General features: G+C 40.9%; 1 protein-coding gene across 4 annotated transcripts in view; it reads right to left on the bottom strand.

Annotated features, from left to right (window-relative positions):
- Positions 1 to 810: 810 nt before the first annotated feature.
- kcnn1a (potassium intermediate/small conductance calcium-activated channel, subfamily N, member 1a) overlaps positions 811 to 15,432 on the bottom strand; it is a 49,790-nt gene continuing 35,168 nt past the window's right edge. Inside the window, exons 5-10 of one of the 4 annotated variants that reach the window (XM_034138184.1) lie at positions 9,735 to 9,876; positions 9,051 to 9,161; positions 8,173 to 8,300; positions 7,685 to 7,693; positions 5,329 to 5,398; positions 811 to 2,213 (exon numbers count right to left, since the gene is read on the bottom strand). In XM_034138184.1, the coding sequence (XP_033994075.1) occupies positions 1,908 to 2,213; positions 5,329 to 5,398; positions 7,685 to 7,693; positions 8,173 to 8,300; positions 9,051 to 9,161; positions 9,735 to 9,876 (766 nt within the window). In that variant the 3' untranslated portion in view covers positions 811 to 1,907. The remainder of the gene's footprint in view (positions 2,214 to 5,328; positions 5,399 to 7,684; positions 7,694 to 8,172; positions 8,301 to 9,050; positions 9,162 to 9,734; positions 9,877 to 15,432) is intronic. The other 3 variants (XM_034138186.1, XM_034138185.1, XM_034138187.1) reach the window with 3 other exon arrangements.

Here is a 15,432-nt window from a genome sequence, read left to right as displayed (position 1 = left end):
ACTCCAGGAAGTGACCATTTCATTTCAGTTTTCTGTAGGGATTAAACAACCAATGAACATTGTTTTAATTTATAAAGAGCTAGGAATACTGTTCTCCTTGTTTCTAGTCTTGACCACAAGCTCAGTTTAGCTAAGCTAAGCTAACCAGCTTCTATCAGTAGCTTCATATTTACACTGTTGTATCAATCTTTGCATCAAACACTTGGCTAGAAAATGAATAAATGTATTTCCCAAAACTATTCTTTTAAGTTTGCAGAGGGACCCTTTCATCCAAGTTTCTTCAGCACTTTTATTTGTATCCTTTTATAATAGCGATGAATTCTTCACCTCATATTTTCAACAGGGAATGCATTACAGAATCACATTACTGCAACTCTCTAGGTTCTGCAACTCTAAAAACCCTAGGTATCCTAGTAAAACATGTTTTGTAAAAGAAAGGAAAGAAAGGCAACCCAAACTAAATTAAACGTAATAAAAGTCTAAATAAAATCATCAAGCCATCCGAGGAAGAATGTGCTCCACTGCCATTGTTGCACATACCCATGCAGACCAGTGATGTGAGCCTGTGTGGCCGCACATACCGGCAGACCTCAAGCCATGCCATCATCTGAAGACCACAGGACGCTCTAATTAGGGGTGGTGAGAAAGGTAGACTACTACATATTTCATCGTTGTATTAGTGTGCAGCATTGAGCTAAAAGTGAACTCTGACTCACAAATATTCTCTCAGACTGTCTCCCTTTTGCTTTAGTCTCTGAACTTTTTCTTAACCCACGGTGTTAGTAGAAATAGAAATAAAAAAATTCAAAACATTTAGAGTTGCTGTGTAATGGAGGCAATGTTATGCATTACATTAAGACATTTTCTTTAAATTTTTGGAGGAATGTATCTGAAAAAGGAATGCAATGCTGTATTCAGACTGTTAACATCGTAAAAAAGCTCTGAAATTAGTAATTAAATAACCCTCTACTATTTATACATTCAGGCACTGAAAAATCACATGTCAATATGTAACTAAAAAAGATAGTCGCTCTCATTTTCCCTTGGTAAGAACAAGGAAGCTGAAACCTTGAAGTTGGCAACTGTGTACATTTTCCTACCCAGTAGTAATGCCATATGCATCCCCTTTGCTCTTTGTTTGTGTGACAGTTTCCCCTCCCCCTTAAGTGCATTTTCAAACACTGACCTGAAGCCAGAGCTTTCGAAGCCTTATCTAAAGCTTTCACCCTACATATGGGAAAGAATCCATGACACTAGTCTTTTGAAAGGGAAATCCAATGGTTTGTCACAGGACAAACAGATAGACGGACGGATGGGTGGACGGATGTCCTCCATGGCCTCAGAGGGCCAGCAGGTGAGCCGAGGCTCTCGTCTCCACAGACCAACTTCCCCCCTCGTGGTTAAGGACTCTCCGGTGTGATAGCCAGCTCTCACCCCAGCGACCCTGAACTCATTCATTTTTTAACTATACAAGGGCTTTTACAAAAAAGCTAACTTGAACAGCCATACAATGGCTAAAACATAAACCATATCTCTACTTTATCTCGGTTTTTCAGTCATTTTTCATTTTTTTCCCTTTCTCTTTTTCTTTTTTTTTATGCATTTGTGTTTTTTCTCGATTGAAGTCTTTGTTTGCTTTTTCTTTATTCTTTTGGAGTAGCTCTGATCCTGTCCTGTGCTGAGTCGCCCAGTCACAGAGGAATTGGTATTTGGATGTGATGTGGGGGGGAAGGGGAGAGAAGATGGATGGGAGGGAGAGAATAAGGGCAAGGATCAGGTCAGAGGTCAAGATATGGGTTCATTATCAGTCCAGACGTGGACTCGCCAGCGGTTACATGGGCAGCTTTGGATAGGAGTGAGGTGGCGAGATGGTTTGGGAAAGGTGAGGCCCGTCGGGTTGGTCAAGGTTATCCGCTATCAGAGGATGTGTGTGGTGCTGTGGAGGGAGAGCGCCGCCTGCGGGCGGTGGAAGTCCACGACCGCTCAGAGCGTTCAGAGCGCTCAGAGGCTAGTGAGGCGGGCCGAAAGCGGTGAACAAAGCCGTCCAGGAATTCCTGCTGCTGCTGGGTTATGGCTTGGGAGATGAGGCAGGGCAGAGCCTGCAGGCTGCCCGTCACCGAGTCCAGCTTGTCCTCCAACGTGCCGATGCGCTTGTCCAGCTCCTCACTGCGCTCCTGCAGCTCTGACACCAGGTCATACATCACATTCTGGGTCTAATGAAGGAGAGAGAGTAAATGTGTTTGGGGAGGTGCAGGAACAGGAAGACAGAGGGAAGAAGAGGAGGGCCGGGGGGGTTAGAGGAGGATAACTTAATAAACACAAGTAAAGATGCAACCAATTTTATTTATACCCCTTTTCCTTTTTAAGCACAAAAAACCTGATAAAAGAATCCATGGACTCTTGCCTCATTGCCAGTAAAGAAGTAGGTCTTCCTTTTGTAAGTTCAGCCGTGTCAAGTTCTGAATTAGGGATGTGACAGCCTCCACTTGAAGCATGTTAGTAAATAGCTCTAGGTTAGGGTCTCTTTAAACTCTTAACCCAGAGTTTTTTGTTTTATGCCAGGTTTGTATGAGGTGTTTATAATATTATGCAGCAAATTAATCAACTGTTTCTCAATGGAGTCTGGTGGCTTTAAGGAAATTATACTAATTGTATGTTCAACAAATTATAATAATTCTATAAATCTTGTTTGTTTGTAATGTTTTCGTCACTGCAACTGGAAGGGGAGCCGACGAATACCTTTGACGACTGCTGAGCCGGTAATAATTGCTGATTGTAACCTTTCCCACGGTAGACAAAAGCCAGATGTTAGCGGGTGATACTGGGTATTTTGTCCATTGGAAAATGGGCTTAACAGGATGTGCAGTATGTGCACATTGGCTGGGGAAAATCTTCACGTCTTAAATAACCCAAGTAGCCAGTCTAAATCTGACTTACTCAGTCTGAAGAGGAGGGAATAATGACAGGAAGCAGGGTGAAGGGGTAGCTGTATACTTTCAGCAAGTCAGCATTGATTTTATCTTCCCACCGTTTCCCTACCAGCTTCTCCAATCCATTTATAACCGGAGAAGGTCTTAAATGCTTTATGTATGCACTTGACACAAATCATTCATATAATGAAAAGAGTCTCTATTATTTAGGAACTTATTGTTCCACAGTGGACGCATCAGGGCCCACGTCGGTTAATGTATTTGCTATCTGCATGTTATTATTCTACTCAGACTATGCCAATATTGTATGATATAAAATGTATATAAAGCTTATAAATGTGTATTATTTATGACAAAGTAATTACCATATGTCATACAATGTAATGGTCCCCAGTTAAGAGTGTGAAGGCCTCTTACAATCATTAGTAAATGATTCCCGACTTGTGTTTAAGCCAGAAATAAAAGGGTTACTTCACCATAGAGCTTAACAAAGAGTCATTGAGCCGTTAAACTACTGTAGGGTGAGCAGAGATGGATCTGACCATCGACCAGAGTAAGGGCAAGTCAACACACATTAAAGGAGTTGGCCTTAGAACCTTTTAAAATACACACTGCAAATGCCATCCACATCAAATGAGGCTGCGGTCAGGCACCTCCCTTTGAACCCCCTCTCTGCTCTGGTGGGTCAGCTGACGCCTCTACAGCAAAACAGAAGCTACCTCGCTGCATTCACCCTCCGACAGACACATAGTGATCACAGTGTTGGGCTAGGATCTGGATTCTCAAACTCCTCAAACAGCCAGAAGATAGATGTTTCGGCAACAGGAATCTTATCTGTGTTGAGTTTGTGTTCAGTTATCTGACAAATACTTGGATATTTGTCAAAAGAGAGAAACCTTTCTTTATACTTCTGGATTTTCTTTTCATTATTGTCTCCAGTGATTTTAAAGCTCTTTATTATTAAAAGGATAGTTCAGATGTTTGGGGTTGTATACAGTAATACTTAACACAGGAAATGAAGCTATGCTCTAGTTCAGGGGTGGGGAACCTTTTTCCTCTCAAGGGCCATTTCAATTTTTTCAACATCCTCCGAGGACCGTACAAATTATTGACCTCTGCTTAAAAATACTAAAATCACAGCCCATTCATTTTGCCTTTCTTTCATGCTGTGCAAAGAAAAAGCAACCTCTAAATCCAGATATCTTACCATGACTCGCACGTGCACGGTTGTGGCATGACCACCAAATCAGAAAGATATGGACACAAGATGTGTGCAAATGTATTTAGTATCCTATCCACGTGGACATGATTTAAGTGGGGGGGGGACCTAACCTCCTCTAGGGGGGTCCGGGCAGGGATCTATGGATACATCTCTCAACATCCATATGAAACAGAACTATAAACAGATTTTCTTTTTCTTTATGGATATTTTACAAATCACTCCCCTTTCAAACTTTATTCTTGTTTTATTAATAACAACTTTTTTTTACTGTCATATAGTATTTTATACCCGTTTACTTTATTCTCTTATTTTTTTAGAACTATAATGATCATATAAAGATGTGCCTTTACCTCACTGGTTGTAGAAAAAGCTTCTTATATTCGTTAGCATAGCTAGCTAACCAGATGCTAATAACAACAAAGTTATTGACTGTATGATCAGTATGACAGATGAACAGATCGCCACTGGGCTTACAACAACACTGCCACGCAAAAACTGCGGCATGTGTACGGCTCCTTATGGGTACTGCAATTGTTGAAGTGCCGGAGCCGCGTTCTGGTGCTCTCCGTCAGAACTGCACCCCTGTCAGACCAGACATATACCACGTGATGACATGTTTGGGCTCGTGTTGTGTTCAAGGACACTGACTGTGGCCAGGAAAAACAGGCACTCGCTTGTCTAAATCTTTTGCGGTCTAGATTTCTTTAATTTTTAATTTTTTGCGTGTGTTTATAAATTACCTCAAGGGCCGTACCAAATGGTCTTCCGGGGGAGGTTCCCCACCCCTGCTTTAGTTGAAGCCACCAAACTCCATTGACGAAAACAGTTATTTAAAGTTGCAGTACACCCAAGTTGCTGTTTTACTGCTGACTCGACCTCCATTCACTGAGCTCCATGTCAGACAGCTAAACAGATCAAATGAAGCGCACACTTAAACTGATTTTAAGGTGGGCCTTTCTTTTAGGTGGCTAACATATGTGGTGCTGCTGCTCCAGAACACTGCCGAGCTTCAATGCTATAACTTCTCTAAACTGGGGGCATGCCATTTAGTGCAGGGAAGATTGTACAGTTGGTTAAACACACTCTTTTTGTATAAAAGTAGTCATGTGATTACTTGTCTATGTAAAAATATGGATTCTTGCCACTTTAAAAAGTTACATCCGAAGGCAGACTTACCTTTGCGAGGTCCACCAAGGTGTTGGCCTGATCATTGAGTTTCCGTTGCTCCATCTTCACACTGCGCAGTCTTGTAAAGGCAAAGGGAGGTGGGAACAGGAGGAAGAGGGAAAGAAGGAGGTGGAGAAAGGAGAAAGAGGTGGAGGCAAAGAAAGGAGTGGTGGGGGAATAAGGGAATAGATAGTAGAGAGAGACAGATTGTTTGGGGGGGATGAGGGAAAGAGGAAGGAGGAGGAGGAACACAGTTTTTATCAGTGTGCTCTCTGGGTGATGACATTGAAAATAGAGAGGACTGCCTGCATGCATCTTAAATATATGTACTTCACTGTATTCATACATATATAAAGATATGTATATGTATACACAAGCATTCCTGGTCTTGGTCAATGCAATACCAACCAAAACATGCAAAATTGCGGAAGCATACTACACTGATTTGATTAAAAAAAATAAAGACCACCATGTTCATCTGTTTAACAATGCTTCAAGTCGCACATTTTTATCTTAAACATCGAAATATTGAGAGATGATCTTGTTATTGTCAATAAGAGGGGAAAAAACCCATTAATTTAAAATCAGAACATGATGGGTTGTTATTCTTTTTTTTTGTTGCAAAAATGCAATATGCTTCCATACAAGAAAATCCCCAAATCAGTTTGAAATCAAAACATTCTCATCTTTTCAACCCAAAAGTAAGACATTGAAAAAGGAAAAAGATGACATGCCCCTTGTCAGTGCTACACACAGCTCGGTGGTAGGACTTCATATATACACACTGGTCATTCAGTAAGCAGGCAGTGACTGTGAGTGACTTTGTGCACAATGAAATGCCAGTCTTTCGGTGTGTGTGTGTTCATGGGTTGATGTGTGTATTTGTGTCGATGCCACACATAAAAGATGGAGCTTGCCAAAAATAAAACTGTCTAATGACACTGCCAAACGTACCGCAACATGGACATTTCAAATAACTTGTGCAATGATACATCGGACATGTTTTGCGATGCCTTCTACATTGTGCCTCTTTATCTCTAATCAAATACATTAAGGCCCCGTAAGAACTGTTAGCGCTGATGCGGATAATGTGTCATTGTTAGCGGTGGCATCACACAGTCATCATTTGGACGTGAGTGAGGACGAATTTCCCTGTTCGGCAAATTACGAGACAGGATGACATTCAAGGGCATTTATTCATGTGCAAATCAGTATATCAGAGCAGAGTGAGACTGCTCGCTCGCGGCTCCATCTCTGTGGGAAGCCGTTTCAGCTGGTGTGAGTCTGTTTGCTCCGCTTTGTTTTCCCTTATGGATGTCGAAGAATAGGGGCTACAAGCTAAAAGCACTACTTATCATCGTGTAATGCATAAAGAGTACAATTTGATTCCAGAAAACCACAACCTACGTGATGTGCCTTGTCTTTTTGTGCTGTATCATCACTGTCTTAAGAGCCATGGCATTTTATGACAAATAAGAAATGAAAGCCAAAGTTAAAGGGGCCCTATTATGCTAATTCTCATTTTTGTATTTAGTGCCTCTACTGCGACTTGTTTACATGCTTAAATGTTCAAAAAGGTCTTTATTTTTCTCATACTGCCTGTGCTGCAGCGCCTATTTTCACCCTCTGTCTGAAACTAGAGCCCAGTCTGGCTAGCTTAGAGATGTCCCACCCCTTTAGCCCTAGCCAATAGGAGTGCAAGTGTTACGTAGTGATGTCACTATGTCCAGGAAGTAGACAAAGGAATCCAATCAAGGCGTTTCAGGCAGGGCGTGTGCGTGGGAGACTCCCTCTACAGAGAAGTTTGGGATTTTAGCCTTTGCAGACCATTTAAATGCACACAAACCTCTTTGATATTATTAAATCAGCAAACATAAAAACCTAATCAAAAGGATGTTATATGACAGGGTGTGATTTTGTCAGTGTGTGTGTTCATCACAAAGACATCAGTTGTGTAGGATGAGTTCTGTTGATGCAGGTTAATATAGCCTCCAGAGCAGCTATATTAATCATGGGCAACATAGTACAGTACACCGTAGATGATTATGAACCGCTGACCAACAAAGCTCCAAGCTCATTCTGTGCAAGATGTTTCTTTCTTTCACACGTTCTCTCCACACAATCCTCCACTATCGACATCGGTGGCAAAATGTTGATGCTTTTTTTTTTACATTCCATTCAAAAGGGAAGATGGGAGGGAGAGGGAAGTAGATGGAACACTGAAGTAAAGAAAAAAACTAAAACTATTTTTCTATTTTTTTTGGTAGCAAATGCTTTTCTTCATGCATGTCAAACGCAAACATGGAGAGAGGAGGAGGATGTTGAGGAAACAGTAGGAGGAGGATACATAGAAGACTCAACTTACTTCTGAGCTCTGCAGTGATAGAGCAAAACAAAGACAGAACACAGTACAGAGTTTAACCCCACGACATTCACGAAACGAGTGAAACCATTACACTTCTCACTGTAAGCACAGGGTAAAAGGGGGTTGGAGGGAGAGGGAGACAGGGAGGGGGATAGGAAGGACCATTACACTAGATTGCAGTGTGTGGACTTGTGTGTATGAGTTAACATGTGTGTGAGCAACACAATCAAAGGGAATTGTACACTAGAAATGTTATCAGCTATGACTAATCTCACAAGTTTATAAGCAACACAACTATTAATAATACAGTGTAAATGTTATGTTCCACAAATCACATCTTAAGAACAATTTTCACTGAAATACTGTCGTCCTTTGGGCATGCTGAGTGATTCCCCTCGGTTGCTCTTGGGGAAAAAAATCATCATATTTCTGTCAAACATTTTTACGACACATTAGATTACACAAAGCAAATTCAGAGCAGGACTTACTGGTGAATGGCTTGGAGAAACTTGCGCTGGTGTTTCCGCACCTTGGCATGATCTATCTTCTTGACCAACTTAGTGTGTTTGTAGATGAGCCATGTTTCCCTGAGTACATTGGCAGCTGTGTTCTTTACCTGAGGAGCAACGTGAGAAAGACATACAATGTACAGTAGCTTCAAGTCTACAAATTCAGATTTGAAACTCAGGCATACGTGATAAATAGTAGCAAGAAGTTACATTTACTTTATTTCTAAAACCTGAGTTACAAGCTATGTATTTATAACAAATCAACCAGAGTTACAAGGATTACAAAGCTAGGAGAAGAAACATCAACATAAAACCACAAGGTAAATAACAACAAAAGGCTTTTTAAAATGCTACTATTCAGGAGGGATTTGATGTTTAAAAATGTGACAAAGAGTCAGTTGATGTTACTGAGAGGAACTTTACATTTTTGACTACTTACAACATTCAGATTAGTATCAACACAGGAGATTGTTCAGATAGTATCATGAGGACAAAGTGTCAACTGGGAGTCAGAACCCTAAAGGGATCTATAAATATAAAAAGTCATAGGATAATTAGCAGAATAAGAGAGACAACATTTTTTATTTTTGCTACTTACTTGTCTTGTTCTAACCTTCAGAATCAGTTATTTTCTTTTGTATTTCGACAGTGTTTATCATTTGACTTCTGAATAGGGTTTAGAAAACGTTACTACTGCAGAACTCTGCGTCTGGGGTGTGGATCTAAATATACATGCCTGCAGATCTAATTTTAGTCTCGCTGTAGTCAACATTCAAATGACAGTCCTAAATGAAATGGGAAGAAACCCTTGATATTTAATCAAAATAACTAGAATGCGGTGGCATGCAGTGACTCACTCGTTTGCAGAGTTGTGTGTCCATCATGAAGTTGTGGACGTGTTTCTCAGCCTTGGTCAGCTCCAGCTTCCTGGCTACCACGGCAACCACCAGTGCAGTGCAACCAGCTCCCTGTTCACAAACACACGGACAAACAAACACAGCAACAACAACATTTTGTTTGTGAGCTTTTTAAAATGAAACTTCACTACATTGATAAAGAACAGAAAGGACCAGTAAAGTAACATTACAAAACAGTTTAAGTCATTAAACGTATTTAACCATGAAGTTACATTTGGTAATGCCCCTAAAACTCTATTGAAACACTAGATTAAAGAACAGTGAAACTGAGATTTTTTTTTATATAAACAACTTTTTGGGCACTTTTTCTTTGGACAGAAATGTATGGTATTCAGCAGGACGAAATATACCTATATATATACGAAAAAGAACTGGACTTTGTAATAAAGGCAAGTACGCAGGTGATTTAATAGATTGTAAAGGACTCAAGCTACTGCAAACTCATCAATCATATTTGATCTTCAAATATTTATCCACTCAACTCAATATTTGAATTTCTACAAAAGTCAACTTATTTAGTTAGGTTGCTTGTGCAGTATGTTCAGAGTGCAGCTTGCGGTTAGTTTTCAAATGTTCCTGTGAGAGTGTTAGATATGTATCTGTGTGAAGAAGAGAGGAACCCACCATAATCCCTGTAAGCAGACACACGCCTTTCCCACAGTACGTGTGTGGTACCATGTCACCGTAGCCGATGGAGAGGAAGGTAATCGAGATGAGCCACATGGCTCCCAGGAAGTTACTGGTCACTTCCTGTTTGTCATGATACCTGAAGGGATGAAGATAAGCAGAAGCGGGATACAAAAAGTGAGTAAAACCGCACACAGTTTCTTGAACGTGAGCATGCTGGAGAATAATGTGGTGCTGTGTGAACCAAACAGGTGGTGGAGGGGGTGAAGATTGAGGAAGAAGAGGAAAAAAATCATGGTGCAAGGTGTTACACCTGTTTTGTAAAGCCTAGAGTCTAAAAGAAAAGTCCATTCTGAGATTTAAAAAAAAGAAATGAGATCCAATGGATTTGCAGGATGTTTCTATTCTTCTTTGAGTAATTGAGAAACTTAAAAAGAGAAAGATGTTTGATGCGTAAGAAACTTTAACTGACATTTTGGGCAAACAAAAGAAAAATTGTCGATGTTTTTGAGAGAGCAACATCACTGAGCATGTTTCATGTTCAGTGTCTGTCAATTTGAAAAGAATAACCATTTGCTGAGAGGAATGATATGAAGGTGCATTCAATAATGAGTTTGAGGCCAAATCACTTACTCTTGTCGTACATTTGCATAGAAATGACCATTTTAGACAACATGTTTCAAATGACAAACAGACGGGCCATGTCGCTGTGAGTGACTGGATAAAGAGCGCCGCAGGTCAAACTGGATTTGAATTAGACAACTCAACAAATGTAATGTCAGAGCAACCAAAAATGCACATTCAGCTGCATTAAATCAAACCAATAATTGGCTTATTGGTCACGGTTTGCTGCAGCTCTTCCTCCGTAGAGTTTACGCTGCCTGAAAAAAAAGGTTTGGCAACGCAAATCATCACTTCAAACATGTTGTTTGCTGAAAATAGCTGACAGCGATGCTTGAATTGTCAGTCCAAAGGCCCACAGTGCATAAGCAAAGATATGTCTGTAAAAAAACACACACTGTACAAAGCCGGATTGATGATGACATTCCCATACCTTTTGCAACAAGACAAAAGTCCATCTGCCTCATTCCCTCCCCCCCCCCCCCCCCCCCCCCCCTTTTTTGTAGAAGCTTTTCTAAAGGGTATTCTGACCGAGCCAATCGTGAATTGCTAACATCGAACTATCCAGCGGTGTCTCAGCATGTGGACTCAAAATGGCCAGAACAATCCGCTCTAATTAGAGATTGGAGCACTTTTCGATGAGTCCCTTAAGTTTTCTTTTCCAAACGAAGGCAACTGCCCGATCCTCTTTCTCCTCCAAGACATCCTATTGTTATCACATATCAAACTAATCATGCCTTCTGCAGGTTTTTAAACACCCTCTATCACAGGTGTCTCTTCATGCTCAAAGTCAGGAGAAAAAGAAGAAGCTGTGAGCACCTTTCCCCCCCTTCAAAATGACAAAAAGTGTGCGGTCTGTGGGATTCAAGCTCCCTAAATGACATGCAGAGAAGCAGTCTGTGCAAAACCATGCAGGAATAAAAAAGATGTCTGCATCCTGCATGCTTCAAAACCAGTATATTGAGAGCAGGGGAGCAGTGGGAAAAACATAGGGTCCATTTAGAGATGGAAAAACAACCTCTGACAAATACTGCAGTATCACCAGGTGGAGGGGGGTTGTACTGCTTTGTGAACGGGGGCTCATTTGTAAACAGTGGGGTAGGATCGGATGAGTAACAAGGGAAGAAGCTCATTGAATTTGACACCCCTGTCTCTTTTACCTGCATCCCAACACTTCGCCAGCTGCCCTTTGATAGCTGCCAGGGGGCTAAGCTTGATCAGCTAGCTAAATATTGTAATTGCAAGTGACTAGTATGTTAATTTCATTCATCTTGTCATCAAGGGGAGCCGAGAGTGAGTGATGTCTTAGAGGCAAGCAAGGAATGTGCAATATACATGTAGTAGTTAACAATGCATTATAGTGCAAAAAAGCAGAAGGTTGTTTTTTGTATAATAAAACATTTTAGATTTAGACTGTTTAATAATCTGTTTTTCTAATGGTGGAAAAACGTTTCCAACGAGCATATCTCAATCATTCTCGTCTCAGAAACAGCCGTAAGGGAATAGAGACAGAGGCTGAATGGGGAGCTGATCGATAGCGTTTTAAGGCTCTCAATATACCGTGTCAAGTTTTGGAATAGCATGGAGAAGAGCTGGCACATCTGTTAGGAGAAATACCAACGAGGGGTTAAATTGGGATTTGATATGTGGGGGGGGGCTCTGTTTGAAGGTGCGACGGGAGGGGGGGGGGGGGGGGTGTCGGACGTCAGCGAACCAGGCCGTTCTGTGAGCCCACCGGGATAAGTCCCGACCCTCCCCTGACTGCACGTCGCTGACACACACTGCTGCAGATTCTCTGCACGGAGGAGCCGCGGAGTCCGGGCGATGCTGCTCCTCCAAGGAAGAGACACACGTTCACTAAACGAAAAACTATATCCGGTCACAGTGATCTGCTATTTTAAAGTATTGTCAACACATATCGACCCTAAATATAGTATATATTAAAGGTCCCATGTCATGATTTTCCGGTTATTACCCGTCCCCTTGTGTGTTATGAAGCTTTTTCTGCATGTAAACGGTCTGCAGAGTCACAAACCCTCAAAGTACACCCTGTAGCGAATAAAACTCTAACACAGAAAAGACTGTCTATGCTGCCCCAGAACGCCTCGTTGGAGATTTCTCTTTTTCCATAGTTTTCTTCCTGGGTACAGTGACGTGCCCATACCCAAATGGACCAATCCGTGGAGCTCCTCACACACACACACACTCTGCAGCTGCGAAACTGTGACGTGCTGGGGGGTGCTGGTGGAGCCTCGCAGATGGGGGTGCTGCAGCAACAAGACTTGCACTTCAATGAGTGCAAGTCTTGTTGAAATAAATGAATTTGAACACTGGCTGAGATTATTCGGGGACAAATGTGTTGGGATGCTCCTCGGGGAGCGTGTTAGTTGCAGTAAACATGAACACATTATACTTAAAGTGATGATGATCTAATTAAAAAAACTGCAAACCTAACAGTGCTTTTACAGCGCAGCCAATATGCAAAGCAAGTAAAAAACAAGCAAGCAGCAGCAAAATCAAACTCGTGATTTTATGATATGTGCATTTTAAAGCTTCGAAGTAAAAAGAAAGTAGCAGCGCAACTTAGTAAAACTAAGCTAAGTCAAAAGAAGTTTCACCTAAATATATTGTTGTTAATGCGTAAACTGCAGAACACTTAAGATACAAAAAGTTTGGCATTTTAGCACAATAAGTTCTGATGGCAATGTCTGTCTGTGTATCTTCTAAAATACAATTTCTTGGAGGGATTCACAGACGTGCAGACGTTCCTGGTCCCCAGAGAATTTATCTTAATAACTTTGGTGATCATCCAACTTTTCCTTTAGTGCCACTATGCTTTTAATTAAAATGCTTGGGCAACTGTTGGAGTGATTGCCATGAAATTCAGATCAGAAATTCATGTCCTTCATACAATGAATTGTTATAACTTGGTAACTTTTTTTCCAGTCAAATCACTTTGGGTTTACGACTTAATATCCACAAAACCAAGGACAGTCCCAATCAGCCTCAGCTGTCTTTACTGCTCATTAGAAAATGTCAGCATGCTAAACTAAGAGGGTCAACATGGTTAACGTTAACCCTGCCAAACATCAGCATTAACATTGTCACTGTTAGCATGCAGTCTTTAGCATTTAGCTCAAAGCACCACTGTGCCGAAGTACTCCAAGTTTTACACACATTTGAACTCTTCCGGTGTTGGCTGTAAAGTGTACAGTGAAAGAATCTGAAAGTGGTCCTATTCTGCTCAATTTCAGGTTTCATATTTGTATTTTGTGCATGAACTATGACATGTTTCCATGCCGTAATGTGCAAGAAGTTATTTATTTTCTCATACTGCCTGTGCTGCAGCACCTCTTTTCACCCTCTGTCTGAAACCAGAGCCCAGTCTGCTCTGATTGGTTAGCTGGCCGGCTCTGTTGTGATTGGTCAACCACTTAGAGATGTCCCACCCCTTAGCCTATCATATACAAAGGTTTGGAGTGCTAGCCAATAGAAACACAAGTGTTACATAGCTTATGATTAAGATAGACTTGATTAGCCTTTGTGCCGTATATTAGTCGCGGGGAATGAAATGATTTTGTTGCACCAACAGCAATACCATAGCACTCTAATAATAAATTATACATAATGTATTGCTGTCAACCAATTAAATTGTGAACCCAAAAGTAAAGACCTGCTTGGATTAGCTGACTTGCAGGCTTCAGGCGTCCGTTGCCAGAAATGATCAAGTATATGAGTTTGTGAATCTCATCCATTTGAAAGATGCTGGATAATAACATTGTGAGAGTCTGATACAGCGATATAACTAGTGAGATTTCCTGCAAGTCATCCTTTTATAAACTAAAACAATGTAGTCCATCAAGGAAAAATGTGTCTTTCTTGGCCCATGCTACACCCATTCCACCAAAGTTTCATGAAAACCGGGTCAGTAGTTTCTCCGTTATCTTGATGACAAACAAACAAACCCAACACAAAAAACACCTTGGAAGAGTAAAAGACGGGTAACATAACCCGTTGAAACAGTCATGAGTTACTAACCTTGTAAACTTTCTCTACTAAGCTGAGCACAAGTCAGGCCTTTTCGGTCCATCTTAACCTTAAGGGCCACTAGATGGGAAGCTCCGTTCACAATCCCTTAATCTCAACGTTTTCAGGGCTGGAAGGTGGCGTGTGTCTCTAAAGTAACAAGATAGGGAGTGTCCTATTACAGATGTTTCATTAGGCTGGAGACACATCTGAAAAAACTCAGAGTTCTGGTATCCCAGTCCATGTAAATAAGTTCTTAGCAGTCCTCCTGTAATCTTTATAAAAAAGGAACTTTGCTCCTAGTGTTTAAGTTGACTTTGCTGCAAACTGTGTATGCAACCTTCAGGGGACACGGTGAGCTTTGAAACCACCACTCCACCTCCACTGAAATACAGCTCAGCGTTTTCTTTCATGTTCCAGTCCTCCCAATGCGTTCAGCAAAATACCTGATCTGCTGAGCTTCTGCCCACAACACCCAGTTTTGCATAAAGGTAGCACTTGCTCATTGATCGCAAGAGATTGACTATGCACGCATTCAGGCGCCACAGAAAAAGTTGTTATTTTTGTATATGAAATAGTAGTTTCATTTCTAGATGTTTGCCTATCCCTAAGAGAAACGTGTTCTATAACTCACAAAACATGTCCTAGTAGAGATGAGAGAATAGGTATTGATGAGTGCTATGTACCTTATAATAACTAGAACTGTATCTAAAGATGTTATCTTATATTTATGCTCAAATTTTGTTGGAAAGATATACAGGAAACGACACAACGTTTCACAATGTCAGAGCAACAATTTAAAGGTAACAACTAGTTGCTTGAAATAGCTCAACTACCATTACCCGAAATACATATATTTGGCAAAAGTAATTTTCTAAATATCAGGGTTTTATGTCCACTTAGACCATCATTTTTCTTTAAAACCCCTTAATAAATCTTATATATATTAATATAAACAGATAATACATTTTAATTGAGGTAAGGGGGTACCTTGAGACTATGCATTACTGACACTAAGCAAAAAGACTACTTCTGCATTTTTTAAATT

Source organism: Trematomus bernacchii, unplaced genomic scaffold, assembly GCF_902827165.1.
Source record: "Trematomus bernacchii unplaced genomic scaffold, fTreBer1.1, whole genome shotgun sequence".
In the NCBI taxonomy this organism is placed as follows: domain Eukaryota; kingdom Metazoa; phylum Chordata; class Actinopteri; order Perciformes; family Nototheniidae; genus Trematomus; species Trematomus bernacchii.
This window is presented reverse-complemented; position numbering and strand designations above follow the sequence as displayed.